This window comes from Typopeltis vanoorti, chromosome 8 (assembly GCF_054136105.1).
Source record: "Typopeltis vanoorti isolate ZY-2024b chromosome 8, IOZ_Tvanoo_1.0, whole genome shotgun sequence".
NCBI lineage: Eukaryota > Metazoa > Arthropoda > Arachnida > Uropygi > Thelyphonidae > Typopeltis > Typopeltis vanoorti.
This window is the reverse complement of record NC_143556.1, coordinates 125,506,812-125,533,922: the sequence shown is the minus strand read 5'-3', so window position 1 is coordinate 125,533,922 and position 27,111 is coordinate 125,506,812. Positions and strand designations below refer to the sequence as shown.

Genomic DNA, 27,111 nt, shown 5'->3' with positions numbered 1-27,111 from the left:
ATTTTCTTGAGGACTGCGCTAGTATAATTTCAAACTAAGAAACAGTATATCAGAAGATAATCAGTTAAATAGATTTAAAGTCAAATTATTCATAAAATCAAATACATTTAGATTTGTTTCTTATTGAAATAGAAACATTGCTGTTGTGGAAATCTCAGTTTGACGAGTATTTTGTTGTGAAGTCATCAATCAGGATTACTCTTATCACCTGTTGAGAGACTCGTGATTTCTTTCGGCAACGACACCGTCATGCCATTTAAAAGCATGCCCTTCGCTACAATGAATAAAGGAATTAACTCACTTAAATCTCAGGTGCGAGAACTTTATTTTTTTTGTTTACTGTCTAATACCTTTCCTGCAGAGTCTCACTGAGTGGAAGTTTCGGGAACAGCTGAGTAATCCTGGAAACTGACTAAATAAAGACCTGTTTTGCTTTGATTCAGTTTCGCAGTTATGGCCAGCACGATCAGTGGAAAAACAAACAAAAAATTTCTACGCTTCAATACTAATGTTAATCTTAATCAAATAAGAATTATGAATGTTCAGCGTAATGAACTATTTAGTTTTCATGCTATATTTGGATTGAGTGTTGGAGAAGGCAAATACGTAATGTTTTATTTATAATTAGGATCACTTATATCTATTCAAGTCCCATAAATAGCCGAAAAGCTACAACACACTTAGCACTATGGGTCAGCTAAGATTTACTAAATCTGCAAATCTTCTCTAGCCACAAAATTTTTGATAACTCAACCGATAAATCAGCAAAGAAAAAAATTATTTTTCGTTTAAACATGAATGTTTACGGTGAGATTCGAATCCCTTGTCTGTTGGTAGACAAGTTGAGGTGCTATCTATTCTTCTAACCTGAATGGAGTAGTCTGTGCTGAATGCAATTCATAATTTTAAGTAAGCGTTCGTATCCTAAGATTCGAACCTAGTTTTTTAAAGTACAGTTTGAGGACAACTCTTGAAATGACTCTATCTCTTAGACTCAGGATTTGAAAATCAGTACAGTATACAAACTTCGTTTGTCTTCGTGTGTACTGGCTGTTTTTGTGGGAAGTAAATCCTACGACTAGAACTGAATAAAACCCTGAGAAGTGCGTGCACAAGTTCTCTTATGGATTGGGTATTTGAGTTTTTTCAAAGTTATCAGATAATATTTCTTGCAGTTTCAAATTTTAAAAATTCTATTTATATTTACATTGATTTATCTATAGCAACTGATGAATAAACTGATCCATAAGTCAAATAGGAAGGGTGCGTATTTCGAAATACCCTGACTATTGTTGTTGAACATGGATCACACTGAATAAATAAAAAGAACGGATCTCAATCGTGCGCACATACACATCTACCCAATATTGTGGGAGGGGAATGCAATATTATAATATTTCATCTATAGCCCAAGAATTAAGAAAGCATCTTAATTCTTGGGCCGTTTTCCTTCACTCTTTACTTGTATCCTATTAAAGAAGTTGAAAGTTTAAATACTCAGAGAAGAAGGAAAAAAATAATAAAGACGGCTTACCAATAGTCATGCTGCATCTATTTTATTACAAAGATGAAATTGCCACATAAAACTATTAATTATTCATGTGTAATGTGTTTTTACGTTTACAGGAATAACAGGCAAAGTCATTATTGATGATAACGGAGATCGGAATGCTGACTATTCGCTGATGGACATGGATCCTAAAACTGGAGTGTTTGAGGTAGAATTATTTATAATGTATCAATTTAAACTTGCTTCTGTTTGACTGTTTGTTAACTTAGAATCACAAGATCCACTTGAATTGATAATTTTCATGAAGCTGTTTAAATAGTACAGCATCGCCTTTTGAGAAATGATAGTGAATACCGTTAAAGTAACATATACACTCTAGTTGTTTGTTCTGACACACTTAAGAGGTGGAAAATAAGATATTGGAAAAATAACTTTTATTCCTGAATTATCTTTGTGATTTCACTCGTGCTGTTAATGCGCACAATTATTTTTAGCATTTTTTCAGGACCATGTATATTCTTGAAACCATATACTCCTGAATGTTGCAGACTTTCAGCATTCAAGAGCTACTAATGCAGTGTGGCTTTGAGTGTTGCGATGTTATGTATATTTGGAAACCATTTAATAATTGTAGAAAAAAAATTAACTAGTTTTCATAAAATCATATCAGTATAATAACAAAAATTAGTTAATAAACATTTTTGTTTATTTTTCAATAAAACAAAAAATTCCAGCTAGTATCAGAAAATATAGAGATAATTATAACACAAAATTGGAATTGTACCGATAAATTGTTTCACAATGGAAGCTCCTCAGAGGTGTCCTTTAAACACCAAGAGAACAATTGGAAAATCTACTAAAAATATAACGAAGCATCGATAAATGCAATAGTTTTGAAGAAAGCATCTTAATTCTTGGGCCGTTTTCCTTCACTCTTTACTTGTATCCTATTAAAGAAGTTGAAAGTTTAAATACTCAGAGAAGAAGGAAAAAAATAATAAAGACGGCTTACCAATAGTCACGCTGCATCATAATTCCGATGAATGTGTTAACGTCATTTTCAAATGATCTAAAAGGACGTTCATTTCCTCTCCTTTCCTGTCATCACCGAAGGATATTATTTCTGAAAATATCCCATCATTCATACCTGTTTACCAATATCTTACATTCATTTAATTGACCCTTGAATATATGGTTTATGTCCCTCTTGCATTAGTCATTAAGCGAACGCACTCCTGAGATGTCATTATGTGCGATAAAATGAGGTTGGAAACGGAACAAGAGGGATCTTGTTCTCTTCGTGCGTTCATCATCACAGCGATATTACAAGACAGTAATGATCCCCGGTAGTCTTTGCTCTCCGGCGCATTAGGAGTTGAGACCTGAAAAGGACTTCGGTAAATCTTTCATATGATGCCGTGTTGCACTTAGGGGAAGATTGGTGAGAAAACATACACCAAAGACGTGAAAAGCGAAAAAAAAAAAGAAGAAAGAAATTCCTACGGTAATGATGATTACAAACCATATACTTCGAAATGTATTCCTCAAACAGTTGTCATATATTTTGATGTTACTACCTCCGGTTTTTTAAGCAACATCTTGTAAGAAGATGTCAAGGAAGGAACGACAAATATACAAGACGAAATGATAAAGGATCTGATGTTCGCAATTCCCAAACGGTGTAACCTGAATACACTGCAGTTAACTCATCGCATTTATTTGCAGGGGGAAATGTAAAATGCAGCTTATGGTTCAAGAGAAGAATTACGTTTCTTACCTCACCTCAGTAAAATACTTGCTTGAGCGTATTTCCCACAGGAGGAGTGGGACTGGATTTGCATTGAAATTTTAAGTTAGGCCATCGGTTTGCGAGACCTAGAAAAAATAATTCAAATAAATTACCTAAAACACGTTTAGATTACCTATCATTTCTACAATGACATGTAGAATTTGTAGCACAGTAGTATCGAGTTTGTGACAGAACCGAGAGAGAGAGAGAGAGAATCCTGTTCGATGCTTTTTTTTTTTTTTTTGAACACCATGCAATTGTAGTTCTTAGGAACAATACGTTGGCAAGACTATTCTAGAGAAATGAGATAGATGGGGTGAATGAGAAAGGCAGCTCGATGAATTTCTAGATCAGCGGCGAAAAGACGTTGACCAGCTATTTCTAGACGAAATTTTATGTGTTTAGAAGAAAGTAAAGGAATAATAATTTTATGGAACTGTTTAGTTCACTGCAAGAAGAGAATTCTAAGTTTGGACAGATGCATGACGATAACTTATGAGTTTTTCCGTGCATGTATGGATTTATGATTTACACAGTGCTAATCGCTGTACAGGCAGAAGAAACGAAGTCTTGAACAATAAAGATCACCACATTCTTCAGAGACGATAAATGTGGTGTATTTGCGAATAATAGGGTCAGTGAACTAAAAGAAATCTTCTCTTCTCAAATTTCACTTTCTCTTACGCTACGCATCCGAAAATAAGCTCCATTGCATGTTGAAAGAGTTTGTGTTCACCACATTTTCAACGCGAGGACAGAAATATGGTCTTTTACGTAGTACATAATTTAATTCACGCAGTGTTGCGTTGCGCGATAGAATAATATAAAAGTCTCGAGATACGCCATTTCTTATTAAACGCTACGAAGCAAACTGAGGCTCTTCCGCGTAAACCGAACTGAAACTAAGAAACAAACAAAACACTGGCGACAAAGTTTTCAAACATCAGCGCTGTTTGTTAAAGTGCGGATTAAATTATTATTTTTAATAATTAAAACATTCGTCTTATACTGATTTTTGCTAAATGTATAAACTTTGCGAAAACAAAACACAGAATAAACAGTGCACACGTTCTTCATTCCTCCCCCCCCCCTCTCTCTCACTCCGTGCGATTTTCTATATGAATAACGGTGAAGCTACTCACAGATTATTCTTCTAGAGTGGCAAGTGTTTTCTCCAGGAAACTCGAACTTCTTATTGAGTAAAGCCAGAACAGCTTATGCATTTAACAGGCACAATATACTGACTTCATAGTCTTAGTTCGTTCGTTCATTAATTAACAACAACCAACCCACCCTACGTGCAACACACACACTCACTAGATAACTGAGTCTCTAGCTACTTTCTAATTTACACCCGCGACTTATGTAATTTTGTAGCAGACGCTGTTATCAAGACTGTTTGACAGTGTGTACCTTAACTACATAACTGAAACAGCGAAATCTGACAAATCATTTCAATGTACCACTTAGAAATGTGGGCTTACAAGACGTAATTAAAATTAGATCAACAGCTCAGTTTTGTCAAAGTTAAATTTTAATTTTATTTAATTATGTTCTAAACAACCACTTTTTATTCATATTGAGTTTCCCCCCTTTTCTCCCTCGTCCTTATTGGGGCAAGTTGAGCCCCCTCATGGAGGTTAAGTATTTATGGCTGTAGATCCGTGTGTGTTCACGGGGCCAGTTTGCCTGCTTGCGGGATGAAAAACCCCAGATAAACTGGGGGGAAAACCCTTCTGTCCACGCCCAAGACTGGCTAACTTGTCTATGGCTGAGGAAGATCCTTAAGCTCCTCACGTCGGCGACGGGAATCGAACTGAGGACACTCCTTCTCCAGGCATATGGTTGCGAAGCGCAAAGCCACTAGGCTAACCGCGAGGAGATTTAAACAACCACTAAAAAAGTAGAAACCCTAATCTTAAATGAACTTTTGTTTTTAATCATTTGATTATTTATTAAAGCCATCATATTAATTACTATTGTATGGTGTGCTGTGACAGGGCATCTCGTCTCACCATGACTCAAACTGAAACATCTAAATTCTTAGAGAACGTTAAAATATGGACTGTGGGAATTGTATGCACACCAAGTAAACCAAAAGGCGACATGAATACTAAATGGAATATAGAAACCACAACAACAAGAATGTCAACATTTTAACCTCACCGGCAGCCAAGGAAAACGTTGTAAATCGCACCTTCTCTCTCTCTCTCTCTCACACACACACTCACACATACACACAAATTAACTACTATAACTTGGAAGTCACTTCCATTTCATTTAGATACGCCACAGTTTGTTCTAATAAATTAACTAAACTGCGTATTTTAAGCAGCCACATATAATAAAAAGAGATTGAAAAGAGTGGAATGTGATTCAGCATATTAATCCTCCACTGCGCTCTTCCGTTCAAAGTAATGCATTGCAAAAGTGCAGTTTCCTTTTTTAATACTCTGTGGTGAAATTTAATTTATCGTTGTAATTAAATTCACTTGTCTTCATCTCCATAAAATACACTCAAAATTATGTTCATATTTTTTTAATAAAATTTAAATAGTTATTGCTAAACGTCAGCGATATTTCATAAACGCTACGGCCCGTCCCAAAATTCACGAAGCGTGACAGTTTTTCAGGTGAACTATACTTATCTTTGGTCAGCAAATATCAAGAAACTGTCGACAAACCTGTACAATAAGACCGTTTTTATTTACCTCAAAAATATCTCTCTCATACGTTGTTTGTCTTAATGGTGGCCTTGTGTGAGTAAACCCAGCCCATACAAGGAGACATCCACTAAGTTTTAACCTGCAGTTTTTGAAGTGGATGAGAGGATGCGCAAACATCTAAGAAGCAGTGCAGCTCGTAGAAACAGCTGAACTTTTTTTTTTTTTCATTTTTACAGTAGATGGAATAGAAGATTGGTTTCTTTAGAGAGGAGAGAATTAAAAAGAATCGGAGACTAATAAATTTATCTGAAGACCTTTCTTTCAAACATTGAACGGCTGCCATAAGATATAAATCTGAGGAAAGCCTCTCAAATATTGTTTCTGAAGGGCATATCAATACAATCCAGAGAAAGTTATTTCCTTTAGTAATTGACCTAATACTGCTGTCCATGTGAAGTTGTTGATAGCACTTATTTTGAAGTGAAGATAGAACAACATAAAGTGTTTTCTAACGTGGTGTCTTCACAATTTAAAACCCCTTTACTTGGAAACAAAGAAGAAATAGAATCCTGAAGACAAAACTTAGAGGTTCATCTAATTAAAGAATTGTTTCATGCTAACTGTCAAGTCAGAGTTTCGTGCAAGAGCTTTATGGGTATTTTCTGAAGCAAACAAAATATATAGTAAAACGTTTATATGAAGACTACTGAGGTAAGACAAGTTTATTCTTTTTTGTTTCAAGTTAAGAAAAGTAGATTCCTTCCTTAAAGATGGATTCTTGTTTGGGTTAAAGAAAAACATTCTCATTTGAACTGATTGTAAGTACAAATGATTGTGGCGGAGAACTAAATTTTGTAAACCACAGAGGTTTACAAAAGTTTTTTTTTTTATTTAAATCTTTTAATTCTAAATTTATTTTTCATGTATGTTAGAGAGAATTTATCAATTTTTTGTTTAAATTATGGAAATAATTATTTGTAAAATTTTACATTAATAAAACAGTTTTGGTATTATTATTCTCTTGTCTGAGAATAAGATAAGTGAATATAATATGAGAATAGGTTTAATCAGTGGCGAAACTATTATACTTTTAAAGTACATAAATTTCAGATACTGGAAAGAAACCAATATTTGGGATACGAAACTATTAAGCGTAGCAAAAAATTATAAATATATTGCTTTTTCAAAGACTTTATTTAATGCCATAATACTTGTATACCCATATTAGTTTTTTAATATGTAATATATATTATTTTAAACTTTCAATTGGCACTTTGCTGTTAACATCACGGAATTCCAGATATGTTTATCATGTTATATCACACTCTTAGTTACTTTTTCTGAATGCGATCTCATTTTCGTTATTAGTACTGTTACTTGTTTCAGCCAACAGAATATTAACCTCAATAAATATATACCAGCAGAAACAAAACTTCTTGCCCCCACATATTAATTTCTTCCAAAGATTCTTGTAACAAGTAGAATTATTGGGATTCATGTAGAGTATCACCTGTTGTATCCCGAAGTATGTATTTTGTGAGCTAGCTAACAGGAGCATCTGACATGACTAGTAAGTTGTTATTTATGCTGCTCATAAGTTGTGTTTATTGATGTACGTCTAGGTAGTAGCCAATTACATCGGCGTCAGCCAGGAAGTGGTCGATGTGCCAGGAAAACGTTTTCACTGGGCAGGCGGTAGATTGTATCCTCCTCCGGACACCCCACGATGTGGATTTGACGGATCCAAATGCCCGAACAATGGTAAGTTTCTGACTTTTATCGGCACGTATTTTCTTTTAACATAGCACCGAGACAAAGAAAGTAGAGAATAGAAAGTTTGATAGGGAAAAGTATTCTTTTTGTTAAAATAGATAAAAATATCTTTCCGGTGCGTTGCTGTCTTGATTTATTGTTTTTAATACTATAAAAATAATTTTTATTAGATTAAAAACTACATATTTATTGATTTAAGCAAAAATAGTCATATGATAAATGTAATTAACGCCCCCCCACACACACAGTGGGATTGCAGGTAAAAAGGGATGGGCATTCAGCCTAGAACAGACATAGAGTGAAAATTCCATAAAAGCAAACCTACATTGTGCTTCATTTTTCTTGTACTCGATTATTTCTGAAATAGCATTTAACATGTATCTCTGCAATGACTTGGTGATCGAGTTTCTTATACTGCAAATAAACATTTTATTTTATCTGCTAGCAGTGTTAGTTTTTAAGAACTTTAAAAATAACCTTCGGCATGTACTTGACGACAAATAATAGTGAACTGCTTAAAATATACTCTGAATATACCCTGCTGGTGGAACGAATGAGCAGCTTGACTACCTTCAATTACACGTGCAATATAAGCTCCAAATGCTTATCAGGAATTTAACATTTTTCAGTATTGCTGAGTGTTGTGTTGTTAATGAGAACGCACATTTCAATGAGTTATGTGGAAGAAAACTGTGACTTTTTTTTTTACTTCTGCCTTTTCCTGATATATTTTGGTAGTGACATTAACATCTGACTTTTAACTGCAGTGATGATTTCTTTATAAAATTCAGCTATTTAGATAATTTCACATAGTGACCTTGCCTGAGCGTAACTTTGTCCCTGAATTTTCTAGCATGTGACATATCATCGCATAATTCCAGCCCTCATAATAATAACAGTAGTCAGATTCATGGCTATTATTACATAAACTGAGAAATTCTGAATATTTCCCGTTATTTGAATATTATCTTATTACAAATGAAATAATGACCAGGATTTTCTAACCTGAGATGTCAAGTTTTGGAAACCCAAGCATAAAACAGCAGTAGATTAAGTCCCTGTGACTTGTCAAACTAAGGAATCAAGTTCCCCCCCCCCACATCTCGTTTTTCTCCTTGCATTCAAGTCAAAACTGCTAAAATGTCACAGCCTTTTAATTGAGTAATCACCGAATGCTGTGCAGTTAACTGACCTGCATGTTTTAGTTCGACAATTTGGCTTTCTTAGTAAGTGACACAAACTTCGTTTTTGTAATGATATCGCATACTCTGATTTCGGTATGCTCTGTTGTTATCTTCTTCTTCCTCTTGTGCTCTATCTCATCTATTTGGGATCAGCCTTTTTCTTACGCGTGCGATCCCAACCGAGTTGGGGAGGGGAGAGGTATTTTTGTCTGTAGAAGTGTGTGTGTGTGTGTGTGTGTGTGTGTGTTCACAGGACTGGTTTGCCTATTCTGAGGGACAAAAAACCCGATTTTCCGGGAGAAGAAAACCTTCCACGTATGAGACCCGCTAACTCACCTTTAGTCGAAAGAGACCAGATAAAGTTTCCTCACGTCAGGGACGGAAATCGAACCCAGGTCTTTCCGACCAAAGGGCTCAGTCTATACCGACTGAGCTACGGAGACATTAAGTATGCGCTATTGTTATCTATCCCGGAAAATGGGAGGAAAGCCATTGAAAATTTCACTGCTGCATGTTAAAGAGATGCAAATATTTGGTAGCAGATTGCGAATTGTATTGCTTTCCATGTTGGCAGGAGTCATTATTCCATTTCCGTCGAGGTTTCTCTTGGCATGTTGCGATCGAAGGAAACTGAATAGTCTATTAAGATTTCTTTAGAGACTATTTGGAATTTTATTACACTTACTAATACGCAATCCACAATACACCTAATTTGTATTCCATTAAGACTTATTCATTCCTTCAGACGGACAATGCATAATAGATACCAGTCGCATTGTGCAGCATGTTTAATTGAATAATACGTGCTGGATAAACAGCCGTTAAAAAGCAGAAACTAACGCTTCCAGAGAGAGGCAAGCAAGCAAACAGTCATGAATAAGCGAACAGCAGATTGTATTGACAGTTGTGGAAGAGTACAATGTACAAGCATGTTCTGCATTGATATTGCTGTACTGTAACTTGGATAAAATTTAGCAGCGTATACTACTATTCTTCTAGCAATCACGCTTATAAATGTTTGGACACGTGTAGTTTGTTTAAATTGTATATTATATTATTATGTAATAATAATAGTTTAGTATATTATTATTATTAGAAAATGGTGAATGTTTTATAATTTTTGTTTTATTTAAATTTAGTAGGATTTTACTTTTCTTTAATCTTACTTTTAGTAGGATTATTGATTGGTTCCAATAATTCTAGCAACTGGAGATAGCTCTTATTACTATTGAAAAGAAATAGGCTGAATTTAGTTTGGTTTCTTAATTTAATTTTGAAAAAAAAAAGTAAGATTAGCTCAGAAAACGCTTAAGAAATGAAAAACTTGCAAGAACACACGTAGAAATGCAATAAAATGCGAAATATTAGACAAAAAAAAAAACCAATCTAACTGCATTAGTTTTTGATTTTCGTACCAGATGGCAGCACAAAATTTCACGGCAATAGATGGGATTGCAGCTTCTTGCTACTACGAATAACAAACAACACTTTGTTAACCTTATATTTATATCGGAGATTACGTTCATTGTAATTCAAGTTCCAAGTATGGAATGTGAGCATTGATATTTTATAATAATGCTTCGATAAAAGCAAACTTAACATATTTCTGTAGGAAGATAATGTAGGCGTTGTTGTGATAATGCATCTTCCTACATAACAGGATGCTGTGTAGGAAGAAACAGTTGATCATTTCCTGATCTTAGAGAAAAAAGTAGAAGAATTTGTGTAGGAGAGAAACGCTACTGCAATGTATTTTTCGTTTTCCTCTGTTTATGAAATATGAAGTAGCCCACGGGGAACGGAGAGATGACGAGGCTGCTTCTGGATCCAACTGCATCGAGAGACGCAAAATACTGGTTGCTGAAGAGGGAAAAAGCATACGGATCTCTTGAAACTCGAATACAGCGACACCGTCACTGGTTAAAAACAGCCGTGGCTGTCTTTTATTTTATCCTTCGTTAAGGTGATCAATGTATTTACGAATAATGCAAAAATTTGCATTATTCATTCTTCATTCATTCATTCCGACTGCTGTGCGCAGACTTTAAAATAAGATCGAAGATAAGAACCTCTGGAAAACATGGGATGAAGACAATTAAATGGTTTCGCTTAAAAAGAAGAGAGTGTAAGGAATCGTTTTAGGGAGAAGGTGTTAGAGAGGATTTCAGATTGACTGGAAAGTGTACAAGATTGGAAACATAATTCAAAATAATCTTGAGCTGTGCAATCGAGGTGCTTGTGAGACATCTGGAAAGATTAGAGAGCAGAAGGAGGGTTGGTGGTGGAATAATAATGTACAAGTGGCAGTGACAGCTAAGAGGAAGGCAAAGCAGAAGTGGGATGTCAAGAGTGGAAGAGGAGAGAGAAAGCAAGAAGCCAAGAGAGTTGTGGCACAGGCGAAGATCATGGCATATCAAGATCTGTATGATCAATTAGAAACAAAGGAAGGACAGAGAAAAATTTATCAACTAGCGAAATGTAGAAATAAAGCAGCAAAGGACATCTTACATGTGAGGCAGATCAAAGACGCTGAAGGAGGAGTACTATGGAGGGATGTGGACAAAAGAAACAGATGGAGAATATACTTTGAGGGACCTTTTGAATGAGGAAAATGCAAGAATTCATAGAGAAGATGGACTGCCTTCTGAGGGGATGGTGCAGAACATCAGTAGTGTGGAAGTGACGGAGGCCATGAAGAGGATGAGGAATGGAAAATCGGTGGGCCCCGACAGTATTCCAGTGGAGGCATGGAAGGCACTGAGGGAAGGGAATTGACCTGCTGTGGGACCTGTTCATGAAAGTTTGCCAGCAGGAAAATATACCCGAGGAATGGAGGGAGAGTACTCTTGTTCCCATCTACAAGGGTAAAGGAGATTCACAAGACTGCAAAAATTACAGAGGAATAAAGTTGATATCCCAAACAATGAAAATCCTAGAAAGGAAGATTGAGGAAGGAGGTGGAGATTGCAAAGGAACAATATAGCTTCATGCCTGGTAGATCAACAACAGATGCTATCTTTGGGTTACAGCAGATGATGGAAACGTTTCGAGAGAAACAACGGGAGCTACATCTGGCGTTTATTGATCTGGAGAAAGCATACGATAGAGTGCCAAGGGAAGAAGTCTGGAGGTGTCTGAGGGAGAAGAAGGTTCCGGAGAAATATGTCAGGTTGGTGCGGGAGATGTACAGAAATGTGAAGACAAGTGTTCGGACCTGTCTGGGACAGACAGAAAGTTTTCAAGTAACAGTTGGCTTGCATCAAGGGTCAGCATTAAGTCCGTTTCTGTTTAATATTGTGATGGAGGAGCTGAGGAGGAAGTGGGATGCAGGATACAAGCGGGTTGGAGAAACTGGAGGGAGATGGCTGGAGTGTTATGCGATAAGAGGGTGCCGATCAATATGAAAGGCAAAATCTATATGACCGTAGTGAGGCCAGCTATGACATATGCTACAGAAACTGTGGCCCTTAGGAAAAATAACATCAGCAGGATGGAAGTAGCAGAGATGAGAATGCTTAAGTGGATGTGCTGTGTAGACCAGAAAGGATCGTCTGAGAAATGACTATGTGAGGGGCACAGTGAAAGTTACGAAATTAGGAGCGAAGATACAACAGATAAGGTTGAGATGGTTTGGTCATGTGATGAGGAGGGAGAACGAATATGTGGGAAGAAGGGTCATGAAGATGGATGTGCAAGGAAGGAGGAAGCCTGGGCGGCCAAAGAAGAGATGGAGGGAGCTGGTAGAAGAGGACTTGAGGATGAAGAACTTGGATGTAGTGACAGCCCAAGACAGGAGGATGTGGAGGAGACTCATCATCAACAGTGATGACCCCACTTAAGTGGGAGAAGCTGCAGAAGAAGAAGAATGCAAAACTTTATTAAAATGGCGGATATTATTGGATCCATTATTATTATTATAGCCAACATAGAAAGAACTTAAGTGTTTAAACTTTTGTTCCAATAGGCGATTCGAAAATATGAATGGATCCATAATATCTTCCATTTTTAAAATGTTACGTATACCAAATTGAAGCCTTTCAACTAAATACCTTAACAATTGCAAGAATTTATTTTCCTGAATACTATTTAAAATAAAATTTATTCGCAGCAGTATTTTTCTTCATAAATAAATAAATAAATAATGCTGTTATCAAGTAATTAATTACGTAATTACATAATTATTAACAATACGTTATCTATGAAAATAATGATGATGAAAAAGGTTTCCCAATAAATACAACTGAAGTTTTCAGATTACATTAGATCAATGTAATTTAAGCAGTTTCTATTATTGGATATATAATAAACGTGGTTCATCATTATGCAAATGAGTCCATTTAGTTTGGTCTGCCTGATTGTTAACCCGAGAGTAAGTTCTGTTCAGCATTGTGATAAGTAACTCTTTCTCCCGAACATTTTTATGATGCTGTAATTTCTATTAATGATTTATAAGATTGAAATTTTGGTTTAGATACTAACTTAAGTCGAAATTTATATGTAGCAAGAAAAGGAAGGTGTTAATTCTGAAGTAGTGACTAGAAAATAGTCTGTTTGGAGGAACTATTTCCCAACCCTCCAGGGCAAAATAAATAGGAGCTGTTTGAAAAGAAATATCTCAGGTTAGAAGAATTCCTTCAGCATTCTCTTTGCCGAGTCATGGCTTGATATCTTATTCGACAAGTTGGAATTGTGTAAATCCCAACTTTTTGGTACTTACACAATTGTAATAAGGTATGCAGTAGATTCTTGGAGACATCATTGAACTGCATAATTAGCTTCGTTACAAGAAGGAAAGTTTATAGATCGATGGTAGCAGGATTTGCTTATTTCTAATTGCTAGATCATTGAAGTTTTTGATCTTTTTCAATAGAACGATAGTTTAAAAGCAAAATTTGAATTGACTTGAATGACTGTGATATTAGTTTTATACATTAATCATTAATGTGTTTTGGGGTAACTAGTGACTGCGCAAGAATTTTTGTCTTTTGTCAGCATCACAATACTCATAGAAACTAGAGCTTAGTGTGTTAAATAGCAAAATCAATATGCTACAATTTAGGTTCGTATAAAACACAAAATTATATCGAAGTTCGATATTGCAAGATACATTCACTTTTCCTTGTTTATTATTATTTTTTGTTTACAGCAATATGTTCGATTGCATAACATGGCCTTCAAATGTCCTCTTAATGAGCTTTAATGTCGATAAACAAATGTCATTGCTATAAGTTGAGAAGTGATATTATATTACGCTATTTTCCACTGAAATAACTAATATTATTTCATCTGAGGCTACAGAGTATGCCCAATACACAAAAGAGTTAAGCCTAATAACTTTAATATTTTTTGATATTAAAATGTTTTAAATTAAAACACAAAAAGTTATACTTTCTCGTGTGCTGTAATGTTGATTGAATGAAAGTCACTACTGCGGAATTCAAGTCAACATATATGTAGACTATGACGATAATTCGGTAAGTAGTCCTTTGTCTCAGACCCGAATTGGACATCTTCGGATACTTAGAGCAACTACATGGGTTTCAATAAACACTTCTGAAGTTTGGATTCATTGATGGGTGAAGTGACATGAGTAGAGCATCATTCTTTGATTGTCCTGGATCACATGTATCTAGATGAGCTGAGAGAGAGAGAGCTGTAAAACTGAGCTTCCTTCATATGTTTTGATTGGAGCTGGACTGAATGTCGAATAGCATTTGCTTGTGTATTCATCTGTTTAAGTAAAAGTGAAGGAATGCTGTCGATCACTTCGCCTGAAGGGGACCTGTGAATCTACTTGTAGAAGAAGCACAAAGCGAACAGTGGAATGGGTGGCTGGAGTTGATAGTCTCTAAGAGAAGTCAATAATTAACTAATTAACTTCTTTTGGACAAATCATTTTAGAGGTTTTTCGGTGCATCTATCCCATTTGTAAGAACAATATTCTAAAGTGGGCCACTGCGGATCATATACCGTGTTATAAAAGACAGGTGGGAAATAATGTTTTCGTGGAGTAGAAAGGAACACCTAGTTTTTTGGATGCAGAGAAAGCTAGACACGTGATATCCGTTTCAGGTGGAGGCTAGAGGTGTTAGTACTAGAAGAATATGGTGTCTGATATTGCATTGAGATCTGGATATTAACGATGAGAGGAAAGGAGGTTACATCCGATCATTCTTGAAATAAAGGAGGATTGTTTCGGCGGCAATGAAGTTCATAAGGTTATTTTCATTCCACTGAAATACAGCATTATCGGTGTTCAATTCAGTTATTATGGAAGATCTTTTAGTTTTGGATATATGGGGACCGAAAGGATTGTCAAAGAAGATCGAAGTATACTTTCGTCGGCTAAACTGCATAGGATTTCTGGTTAGTGATAGCTCAGTTATGAATAGAAGAAAGTGTGGATAAAACAACACAGTTCTTAGTACCCCATCATTGATGGGAAAATATGAAGAAAGGATGTCATCCAACATGACATGCAGTGAACAACTAGAGAGGAAATTGGCAATTAATTTGCACAGAACTGGCAGTAGACTATGACGATAATTTGGTAAGTAGTCCTTTGTCTCAGACCCGAATTGAACGTCTTGGGATACTTAGAGCAACTACCTGGGTTTCAATAAACCCTTCTGAAGCTTGGATTCATTGATGGGTGAAGTTGCATAAGGATAAAATTGCTTTGAAATTACGGAATCTATATTGGTAGTATTTGCTTAAATGATGATAGGTGATAAATGTTGATTATTGATGATTTACTTAGTTATTTTCGATAGGTCATCCCAATCTGAGGCGAGGATGAGGGCTGTTTTTTTTCCTCCTTTGCTTGTGATTGTATTGAAATAGGTACGTATCCATAATGTGAAAGGCAGATATTAGATGAATTTGAAAGATTGTTTACAATTTTTAATACACGTCTTGAGATGATACAGAACGGGTTCTAACGTAAGAGAATAGGTTTGGTTTAAGGACTAGAAACCTTGTTTGTATTCAAGATAGTTTCTTTTGGAAAAAGACCAGAGAAGAAATTCAGTGTGAACTTTTTAATGTTTTGGTCATCGGTGTAGGAATTAGAGGAAAATGATCCAGTAATTTGGTCTGTTGTTCTTGGTGTTCTGATGTTGCAATGTTTCCACCTGGATACTGAGATTGTTAGAAACAAGATTGGCAAAAGTTGTGGCCAATTGCTTTGCGCCGTTCTGAAATTCTTTAATGCCGTTTGAGTAAGAGACAAGTGTTTTGGACTTGTTAATTTCGAATTTGGATTGGCTTATGGTCTTTATTCATGTGTTTCAAATTACTTGTGATTATAATTCTTTTCTTGAACTTCCCACAGTTGGAAATGAAAGGTTACGATGTAGTCTGTACTTTTGTGCTGAATGAGCGAGCGAGCGATTGCATCCATTCCAGGAGGATTATTTCATTTATTCCGTTGTAGGAGGTGTCTTAGTTAGAAGAGTAAACAATGAACACTTTAAGGAAATAAGTAGTAGAACCTTAGCAGATTATTCCAATTGGCCTAATCATAGTGCCATATGAGAGTAGCTGGATGAAGGCGTTCTGAAGACTTTGATATGGTTATGGTCTGAATTAGCAAGAGGATAAATGACATCTATAGCGTATTTATCAGAATAACTGGTTAAGTGGTGGCTTAAGATATTGGGTGAGTGAAGTGGATTATTGGATACTCTAGTGGGTAAGTTAGAAATTCGTTTAACCTCTGAAACCTTTCATCGATTGAGCTGATAAAGATCTACTATTTTCATTGCAATTCAAGATGTTGCCTCAAAGAACAAATAAAAACACTGCGTGGTAGTCCATTTCCTTTTGGGGGAAAAGAATTGGATCCAAATCTTTAAATCTCGTAAAGAATTATTGAAAGCGTTCTTTGTATTAAAGATGATTAAAGAAGGAAATATTGGGTGTTAGCCATAGGTAAATAAAAGAGTTCCTTTAAATATCGAGAGGCAAAAGGAAGAGTTGCTAGCGAGATGTACAATATATGGACACCTTGTAGGCCTTATATCACTTCTAAATCAATAATTGAATAAAACGTATTCTAATTGAGCCTTAAACAGAAACCGCTTATACAATTTTATTTATATCATATGTTCAAGATATATACTGTACACGTGATTTGCTAGATTGCATTCTTAGTTGATAACGTTTTCAACTAAGGAAGTTGCTTTTAGCACGATCCCGATATATATTACTCTAAAATTGTATCTGAATTTTAAAATATTCCGTTATAATGGAATATTAGAAAGTTTTCATTTTAGGAACTAGAAAGTAGTAATTTAATATACATTTCTGAAGGATATCAGGGAAGAAACTGTGATGTGTAGAATTCTTTTTACTGGGTATGACGTATTCATTCTCTTTCTTTATATCGTTCCAATATGAAGGCTGCAGGGAAGAAACTATACCAAGCAATGATTTCAGAAGCGATCGCTATGTATTGTAAGATACTGCACTAAAATATTGACTGTCACTGGTTTAGTTACTCAATGAAAATTTTAATGATAGAAACATCCCCAGAGGGGGAAAACGAAGGAAATATGGTACAGCAGTAGACACAGAGGTTCCAGAACAGAATTATTGCGCGGTCCTGTAATGAAATATTCAGGATGTTGATCAGGATCTGAATACCAATTTAAACTGATCGGAGAATGAATTTGTTAAAGAAAGGTCTTGATTTAATAAGTTCATTACATTTTCCAAGTAAACGTGATTCTGGATAGGAGAATAGGTTATACGACAAAATTCTGCATGAAAAGTTAATATTTAAACTGCACGGGTAGATTGGAGCTTGTTTACATGGAGAGGGATCTGGGTATGTGGGAAGCAGTGTCCCACAGTGACTGGTGAAGCGCGGCAGGATTTATTGCGGAGGTTGCTACTGCTCCCCTTTGACAACAACACAGTTTAAAAAGGGAGAAATTCATTTGTAGTAGGCAATGTTAAATTCACAGGTGTTATAAAAAGTAACTGTTTCCCATCATGATGATCTACACAGACTAGCAAAATATTGCAGGCATCTTCAATGTCGAGAAGATAAGGGTTTGCACTTCGGACTGAGGCGATGTAATGCAGTGTGCTATATGAGTAGGAATGGAATGTTAGATGTGAAGAAAGCAAGGAATTTGGAGACACATTACAAAGGTAATGCAGATAATTCTGCATTGCTTTGGTCGGAAAGACATGGGTTCGATGCCCATCGATTACGTGAGGAACATTTATCTGGTCTTTTTCGACTAAAGGAGAGTTAGCGGGTCTCATACAGAGGTAGGGGTTTTCTACCCAGAACTCCGGTTTTCGTCCCTCTGAACAGGCAGACATATCCCTTGAACACACACGGACTACCGTCATAAATACTTGCCCTCAGGGGATGCAGAAGATGAGTGACGAGCCGGCTACATTAATTCATCGTAAACCCCTCATTAGGGTCCTCAACCCGTCCTAAAGGACGGATGAGAAAGGGAAGGAATGAATGAAAATGGCCCTAGAAAGTCTCGCCAATAATGGTTAGGCGATCGACAGTAGATGTCGTTAGCTGGGTTTTGGCGGGGGAAGGAGAAACATTCACTTTAGGAATGACTGATTTCAAGAGATTTTGGCTGAGGAGAAGGTGAACGACTGTAAGTTAACTTCTTCTGAGCTCAGTTAGTATCGAAGACCCCCATATTTGAAAAAACCTATTAGTTCGAATCCTGACTAGGATGGGAAAAATATAAGAGATTCTGTTTTTTCATTCATCTAAAGGTGAGTTGTCCAGTCTCATATGAGGATAGCATTTTTCCCCAGCAAAACCTGAAACATAAAGAGCACTTTGCATTTTAGCACTGGCCACAGAACCTTAGAGCCTTCATAGCTCAGACAGAGCCCTTTGGTTTGAAAGACCTATATTTGAATTTCATACATAAAGGGGAAGAACCTTTATCAGGGGCTTTTATTCGAAAGATAGGCGATCTCATAATGAGGTGAAAGGTTTTCTACCTGAAACTCAGTCATTTCATCCATTAAACAAGTTAACTGGCCGGAGTAAACTCATCCGCACATGGCGATACTATTAGGCATAAATAGCAACGGGAAACCACCTTGTTTTATAATAATTCCCTAGTATGCATTAATTCTCAACCTACCATTGGATGGAGGGGAAAATACACCTACAACGTTAGTTTTTTCGGCAGTTATGTCAAAACAACAACAATATAAGATTTAAAACTGATAGAGAAGGTACAATATTGAAATATATCCGTTGAACGGATATATTTCAATATTGTGCATTGTTTTACAGACCAAAATGGTGAATGAAAATGAACGAACGGAATATTTTCAGACGATGATTTGAAACATCAGGGAACGAGTTTAAGGAAACGAATCAACATTTGATTAGCTATGCTGGTCATCCCTGAGAGTTATTTGTGCTATTTTAGGTAGATTAAGCCTTAAATGTAAATAAACTATCTGAAAGGTGATCATCTGCATTGAGATTTCTAAACTATGGCAATGACAAGTCATAACAATAGACGCTTCTCAGATTCTGTAGAACTCTCTCCTAGATGCTGCGATAATGAAATTATATATTCATAGTTATCATGGAACCAAACTATATCGAAGTAAATGCCGGATGATTGCTGAAAATGTTTAATAAAACCGAAGTTTTCTACAATTGCCAAACATAATGTACATAAAAATACGCTTCGAAAAATTCTCCTATTGCTGGATTTGCATTTTGTAATAATTATTAGTTAATGATATTCTATAAAAAGCTTATTATTTCTTCTCTAGAAGTTCCTCAATATGCAATCGCCAGTGCTGTGCTGTCGGCTGTGGTGGTTTTTCTTTCAGTGATGTCTTTCTTTACGTATAGGTAAGTCTGCTCTTATGATGATTGCGTTTAAGCTAATTAAGATGATGAGAGCTATTTACGATACACATTTTCAAAAAATCAAAAGCATTTCTAATGATACCTTAATTACTTCCGTGTGACTGCTTCATCAAGGTTTAATGATAGATGCAATATAGCAATACGAAAATTGTTGTAAGTTTGCTTTGCTTCAGGAAAGAAATGTTTCCCAACCAATAATACACGCTACATCTCAACAAACTACATTAATCTCCAGTTAGACGAAGAAAAAGCGCAGTTGGGAAATCTCTTTCGCTGTACACCAACGTTATATTTGAATGCTAATTAAAGTTTCATCGTCTTCCTTTTAATTCTTTTTGAATATTCTGAGTTTTTTTGGATTGCTGTTTACTGATAAAATGAATATTTTATTTATACGGACACAGACAAAATTTTGCTGCTAATTATTGCTTTTAAATTTAGCTTTTTCCGATATTTCATTAAGACTCGACGATATAGAGATTGAGATACAAGATAATAATTACTATGTTTGTCACAGCCGAATGCTGAAGTAATGAAAATGCTAATAACTATTCAGATTAGAGCTGAGATTAAGTATAAAGTTTTTCTCACACTCTGTTTTCTTTTCTTTTGTTTCTTTTTTTTTAAATTTAATTGAAATTATTTTAACATGGTAGGTATAAAATATTCTGTTTTGTATTAATTTAAAAAGTAGATCGTTTTATTGCTATTTGAAGACTCATTTCGCTTCGATTAATTTTTCGGTACTGAGACTACACGTTTCTAAACACAGACCATAAACAATCACAGTAAATTAACTGAAAAACTACTAAACCACAGAAACCTTCGTATTTATGCGTTTCGCTTATTTTCAGGCATTTCAAATTAGAAGCGGAATTAGCATCCATGACGTGGAAAATAAAATATGAGGATATCATCACATCTCCAGTTGGACAAAGAAAGCGTCTCGGATCGAGAATTAGTTTAACTCGAATTAGCATACCCGTAAGTATTAGAATAAATCATGAAGATTTGAGTTATTAAATAACACGAAATATTTCACATCTTCAAATGTGAAATATTCTTCAAATATTCATTTTCATATTTTTGTGCCACTTTTATCTCGCATATTGGATCCTTTGATTTAAAAGTTAATTGTTTCCCACCAGTTAGGAAAGTATCAAATGGATTGCTATATAGCAGCTTAATCAGGCTGTGAACATACATCCCACAATCCTTTTCACGTCGGAGACTTATGGACAGCTTAAAAAACTATCGTTTTAATTATTTATTCTTTAAAAGGAGGATCCATCACATTGGACTATTCCCTTAGTCTTTATTGTTTTGTGATTGATTGCGGCTTCTACAACTGCTAAGACATTGGATTACTTACTTATTAACTCGATGGAAGAAAATCCCACTTGTCAGAGGCAACTAATGTAGCAAGACATCGCGTGCCAATTATTTCGGTTTCCTCTGCTTAAGCCACGCCCACAACCGGGTATCCATATGCCGTTCTAATGCAAGAACTTCCTTAGCATCTGATGAAAACTGAAAAGCTGGTTGAACAAAATGTGTTTTAGATACCGATTTACATGGCCATTCATTCAGCTGCAAAATGTCTTGGATTTGCACTTCAGGGAGTATAATAATGACCGTTTTATACAAACTGTAAGTTGATACGCTTCCTCGATTACTCCAAGAGTAATCTTGAAAACTGAACCTTGGGAATAAAAAAAAAAAAAAGAAAAGGTTTATTGTTTTGTGGTCAAACCACTTATTAAGTGGTTGGACCGCATAAAGAATATCCCATTAAAAACGAATCATCTATTAATTCACTACACACATTGCCCCTTCGAAACTTAGTTCCGTTTTTTTAAAGAAAATAATTAAATACATATTAGAGCTATGTTAGTGTGGCTTTGAATTACCGCCAAATCAAACTAAGATGTTGTTCTAGACTGATTTACCTGCTTGTGGGATAAAATTTCAACACTTTCAAATGAAAAGCCTTTCTACTTCCTTAGTAGTTTTGCTTAGATGAGTTTTGCCAGGGTTGAAATTTGATGCCATTTTAGTATTTCTTTCACTGGTCTGTAACGTCATATTTATTCATTTATTTTTAAAGTTCTGATTAAGACAATCTGTTTCCTCATATTCAAACAGGAAACTCAACATTTTGGTTTTGTTGATTCAGTAATACAGTTTTCTATTAAAGAAATAAACAAAGAAACGTTTTTAACAATAGCTGCAGAAAATCATTTCAAAAAGACTAACTTGCAAAAAAAAAAAAAAAAAAAAAATCCATGGTATCTGGTTGCAGTTGGGATACTTTGTTTAATGAGAATTTCACCCACACTAAATAAACTGGAGGTTACATTTTAAAAACTAAACATGGAACTTTTTCATGCCTGAAGGCTTTGATTAATAGAGACGGTGAGCATAAATATATATTGCGCCATGAAACCTGAGTTGCCCTCTTTCAGACCATTTAGATGGAAAAGTGGAAAGTATCCATTAAGTCAACAAGGCCGCATTTTTTCAATATACACAGTGCTGCTCATTGAATATTTATTGAACATAATAAGTTAGTGAAACAGCATTATTAAAAAGAAAGTATAAAATAAATAGCAGCCTCAGCAGTTTACAAGGCTTGCAACTGAACTTCATTTTAATAGCTTTCCTCTGCTTGTTCATTTAATTGAAACTTTGCTAAAATAATTTTATTCCCCCTTCTATGGCATGCATATATAATTATATATGCACGAGACTTAATGCACATTTGCAAAACCTATAAAAATGAAATTCTGCTAACAAACACATTTAATGCGTCTCTCTCTGTTTAGAAATAAAGGTAATGAAAGATATACTTGCTGTAGTCGTGCGGATTCGAATGGTGCAAATAAACAGATATTAACTTGTATATATAGATTTTTCCCATTTTATTCCAGATATTTTTGTCAGTGAATTATCAAGAAATTATCTGAATTTTCGAGTATTTTTTATTTTCAGAGTTCTTACTCAGCTGAGACGATGGCGCTTGGAAATATGAACCGTCAAATTTTTGTGAATGCCGGATATTACAAGGTACGTTACTATGCTTCTGTTACCTGTAGAAGAATTAAATTTCTATCGCTTTATTGAACTGAAGGAACGAAAAAGCAATTTTATTAAGTGTTACTTACATAACTGCACAACACACATGAGGTTTCCAAATCTATAATGCCGCAGTGCAGCTACATTTATTTATTGATGACTTTCTTCGTTAGTGATGATTTCAATTAAAGAAGTGGCAAGCAATGTGAGAGTAAAAAAAAAAGAATTCCGAAACATGTGTACCACACAGCGACCACCAGTCTACATAATGCAGTTTACATAAGTGGGCTCGGACTCCCTCACGCAGGAGCTTTTATAACTGTTGATTATGTCTTCGCTTCATCCGTTTTCTCAAGCTGTGTTCTCTTACGAGGCCTAAGACTTTTCTGAGGATTTGATTTTCAAAGAGATCGGTAAAGATTTTTCACGTTGGCTGCTGTGGTCCAGGTTTCTGTCCCATTTAAAACGACAGGTCTCAAGACTGTTTTTTCTGTTTCAGTATTGTGTGTTGGATAATTTTGGAAAATTATAAATTATGTGGTGAATGATAAAATCTAATTGACGTTGGAGTTATTGCATTGTTCTTTCATGATATTTTAAATATTCGATTTTATGCTGGTCGATATTTTTAATATTTTTCAGAATCTAAAAGATTTTTTTAAAGCTAAGTCGCATAGGATGTCTCTAAGGTCATTTTCTTGTATCTTCTGTCTCATTAGTGAAAGTTCAGATCTAATTCAGTTAGCCAATATTCGGATGTCAATTTTACAAATATTGATTGAATTCAGTACCATATTAAGTATTCAAACTTTATTGAATACTCAAAAATTCTTTCAGTGTGATTATAATTGAAGGCAGTCGATAGACTGATTATATTCAATATTTCTTTAAATTTATCGTAGTGTAAAAATCTGAAATGGACTTGCGTCTACGAAATTCTGTTTGTCTTGTTTTCTTCAGCTAATGAAACGATTTTTTTTCTGACTCCCATTTAAAGGATCCTATTCCTTTATTTTTTTGTAAATTGTTTCTGTATCTATTCTTTTCATGTAATTTTTTTTAGTCTGATTATTTTATTGGGTCTGTTGCTGCTCTCTTCTTATCACGAATATCAAATGGGATATTATGCCCATTATTTCATTTTTCTTCTTCTATCTTCCTTCGTTTTCATTACTACCAGGTCGCACTATTCGCTAAATCATTTTTGGCTATCTTTTGCTTTGGATTCCAGTCGATTTTGTTTTTCTGTTACCTCAAATCATTCTCGATATTTATTCCAGTTGTTTTCAATAATTTAATAACCTTCGGTTACTTATCTTGAAATTTTTATTTTAATTCAATCTCGCATTTTCTTTTCTCTCCTATTTGTCCAGTTTGTTGATATTTAATTTCCGCTAATTCATGTGTATTGCAAAAAAATTTTTACTATTGAATTGTATCCTAAGGATTACGTCATTTCAAAAAAATGATCATTATTTCAACTTCTCTGTAATTAGGATATTCTGGATGCAATTGCAATCACTATTGCGAACATGATGGCCAATTTAGTAAAATGTATAGTCATCGGATGATTTCTATGCATACACATTTTTTTTCTCAAATTCGTTGATACTAATTACTAGATTTCAGGATGCGGCAAAGTTGAATATTCCTCTTCGACCGTATTTGGTTTCTCGTGATGGCTTTGTTTGCACTATTTTTTATATATTTCTTACTTTCCAGTTTGGTACTGAAATATTCTAATCTGATAATTATATCTCTGGTAATTTGAGAGGATGAGTTCCTGTTTTTCAGAGAACCCATCAATCTTCTGAACTTTCTATGTTTCCTGTGCATCAATAAAAGCGATCATGAGCGTTCGCTATTTATTTATTTTTCATAATTTGCTTATTCTTTCACTAAATGCTTCAAATTCAGAGAGATTCAGTTTATTTCCACCTCATGTCTACCTTAGTTGTCTCTGGCATAAAGTAGTAGGAGAGTGTTTTTTCACATTGCGTTTTCATTTGTCTCCTGTGCTGCTATTGTGTCAATTTCATATATAATTAATTAATGAATATGAGTAATCAGAGCGCACAGGCTCTTAACCCTGCGGAGGTCGCGGCTGATCTGACAGATACAAAAAAATTGCTTAATATAAATATTCTTACACATATACAGTGTATAGCCTGGAGGTCATGAGTAGCTTCGCATGGTAGAGCCTCTGCTACTAATGGCTCACGCAAAAAGTTAAGCTTGAGCGCGGTTAGTAGTTGGAGGGTTCAATCGTTCGATGCTCTTGGCACAGTCTCCTTCGTTGAGTATTTGGACTACCTGGAGGTGTCACATAAAAATATTATTAAACACTGTTTATACGGTCAGTTTTGGTTTAACACGTCTTATGTAAAGGTGTATCTGAGAGATACCGCGACCTCCTATGTCAGTATAGTATTGGTTTAGTTTTTTTTTTTTTTTAATTGACCGTTGAAAATGGCTGGAAAAATATATCGATTGGATAATCCATCAGATGTTGAAGAGATTAAGCGATTTTGTTACTCGAGTCCGATGATGAGAATGATGGAGTTGAAAGATATTTGATAGTAAATTGTATCTGAGAGATACCGCGAGCTCCGATGTCATGCTAGCTTCCCCTCTCTACCAAATCAAGTGGAGATACAATTGGAAAGTACATGGAAATAGGCTAATATTAAAAGACATTCTTATGGATAGTCAGGAAGGTGCTGTGCTCGAAATTACTGATATCCTCATAATCATCAACCGAATGTACTATTCGAGTGAAGTCTTCGTCCAATGGTGGACAGAAAATTGTTGGTAGAGAAAGAATGGGTAGTGATGACGTTTAGCTACGAAACGGACTGACACACCGTAAAAGGGCTTAATGTTTTAGATTTGTCATTCACAATGATTATTGTGTGTGGATGGTCCACTAGAACGTATGCTATAGTTTGTAATTCACGTTTAACTAGTTTCAACCTCATTTTCAATTCAGTTTCTCCTTCTTTCGTGTAAACTAATCACAACTATATACAATTTTGATTTGGTCTAAAAATAATTAAACTATGCAATTAACTTAATTATCCAAAATAATTGCGTTATTATAAATAAGTATCACAGCATAATAACAGTGAAATATAATTACAACTTTAAATGTACATACGTTTTTTAAATTTTATTTAATCTACTCTTTTAAACTAGGTTGCCAAAGTATTCAAGCTTGTTGATCATATTTCTAAGTGTAAAACTGAAGCAACATGAACAAAGGTTTCTGGAAATACCATTATATTTTAAGTGAAAACACTTATGATTTTGTTATTTATATTTCCTTTATTCTGTAAAATGTTCCGTAAATTAGAGTATTCTATTCTTAGAATTAATTGTACATTAAAGATAGCCTGGTTGGACTGCTAGATCGTGCCTATCAGTAATAGTCATTGGTTCGATCTCAGTGAGGTCATAGATGTTCACGAATGCCGTTAAGTGGGAGATAAATTTAATCTCACATTTAGATTTCATTCCCCCAACCTATAGGAGGATTGAATTAGCATGATAAAGGGCGATGTTTTGATTTTATGGATACTTTAACCCTTAGCACATCTACTATGCTAATTTCCGATGAGTTTATAAACTTCTGTGATTGGAATTCAAATAAAATCACAAAAAAAGTCAATTTTTAAATTACATGGCAGTATGTATTCCGGATATAATTAGGTATAGAGGCAATCACTTCCCGTAATTGCTCTTAGGATATATTTGCCATCAAAAATTGTAAAAATAATTTGGATAATGCGTTGTGATTATTTTTCATTTTATTTTTAATATAAGAAAGTTTTAAGTGCTCATGTAATTGTAAACTAATACAGTGACACCAGTCTTTTGCACTTCATTCCTGCTTGAGTTAATTATTTACGTATTTAATGAGAAAGACATTAACGAAATTCCAATTGCGTACAAGCATTAATTTAATTAATATCTTAAATGCTGAAGAATTCACTTCCAGAAGTAATTTGGAACTGCAATGTGGTGCTGAAGTAAGAGTGCGATTTATTTCTTCCAGGGGATGGTAGTTGCCATAAAGCAGGTCCATAAAACGAGGATCGATATCACCAGACAGCTGTTATTGGAGCTGAAAAGGGTAAAGTATTACATCACTTTTTCTAATAAGGTTTAAAATAAAATCTGAGACTGTTTTGAGAACTGCATTTATGTGTTTGTGTTGAAAAATAGAA

At 35.0% G+C, this 27,111-nt stretch overlaps 1 protein-coding gene across 1 annotated transcript in view; it reads left to right on the top strand.

Moving 5' to 3' along the window:
• LOC150104334 (atrial natriuretic peptide receptor 1-like) overlaps positions 1-27,111 on the top strand; it is a 282,793-nt gene that overhangs the window by 91,534 nt on the left and 164,148 nt on the right. Inside the window, exons 5-10 of the mRNA XM_090396460.1 lie at positions 1,627-1,718; positions 7,588-7,726; positions 19,711-19,792; positions 20,665-20,794; positions 22,802-22,876; positions 26,940-27,017. Coding sequence (XP_090252586.1) covers positions 1,627-1,718; positions 7,588-7,726; positions 19,711-19,792; positions 20,665-20,794; positions 22,802-22,876; positions 26,940-27,017 — 596 coding nt within the window. The remainder of the gene's footprint in view (positions 1-1,626; positions 1,719-7,587; positions 7,727-19,710; positions 19,793-20,664; positions 20,795-22,801; positions 22,877-26,939; positions 27,018-27,111) is intronic.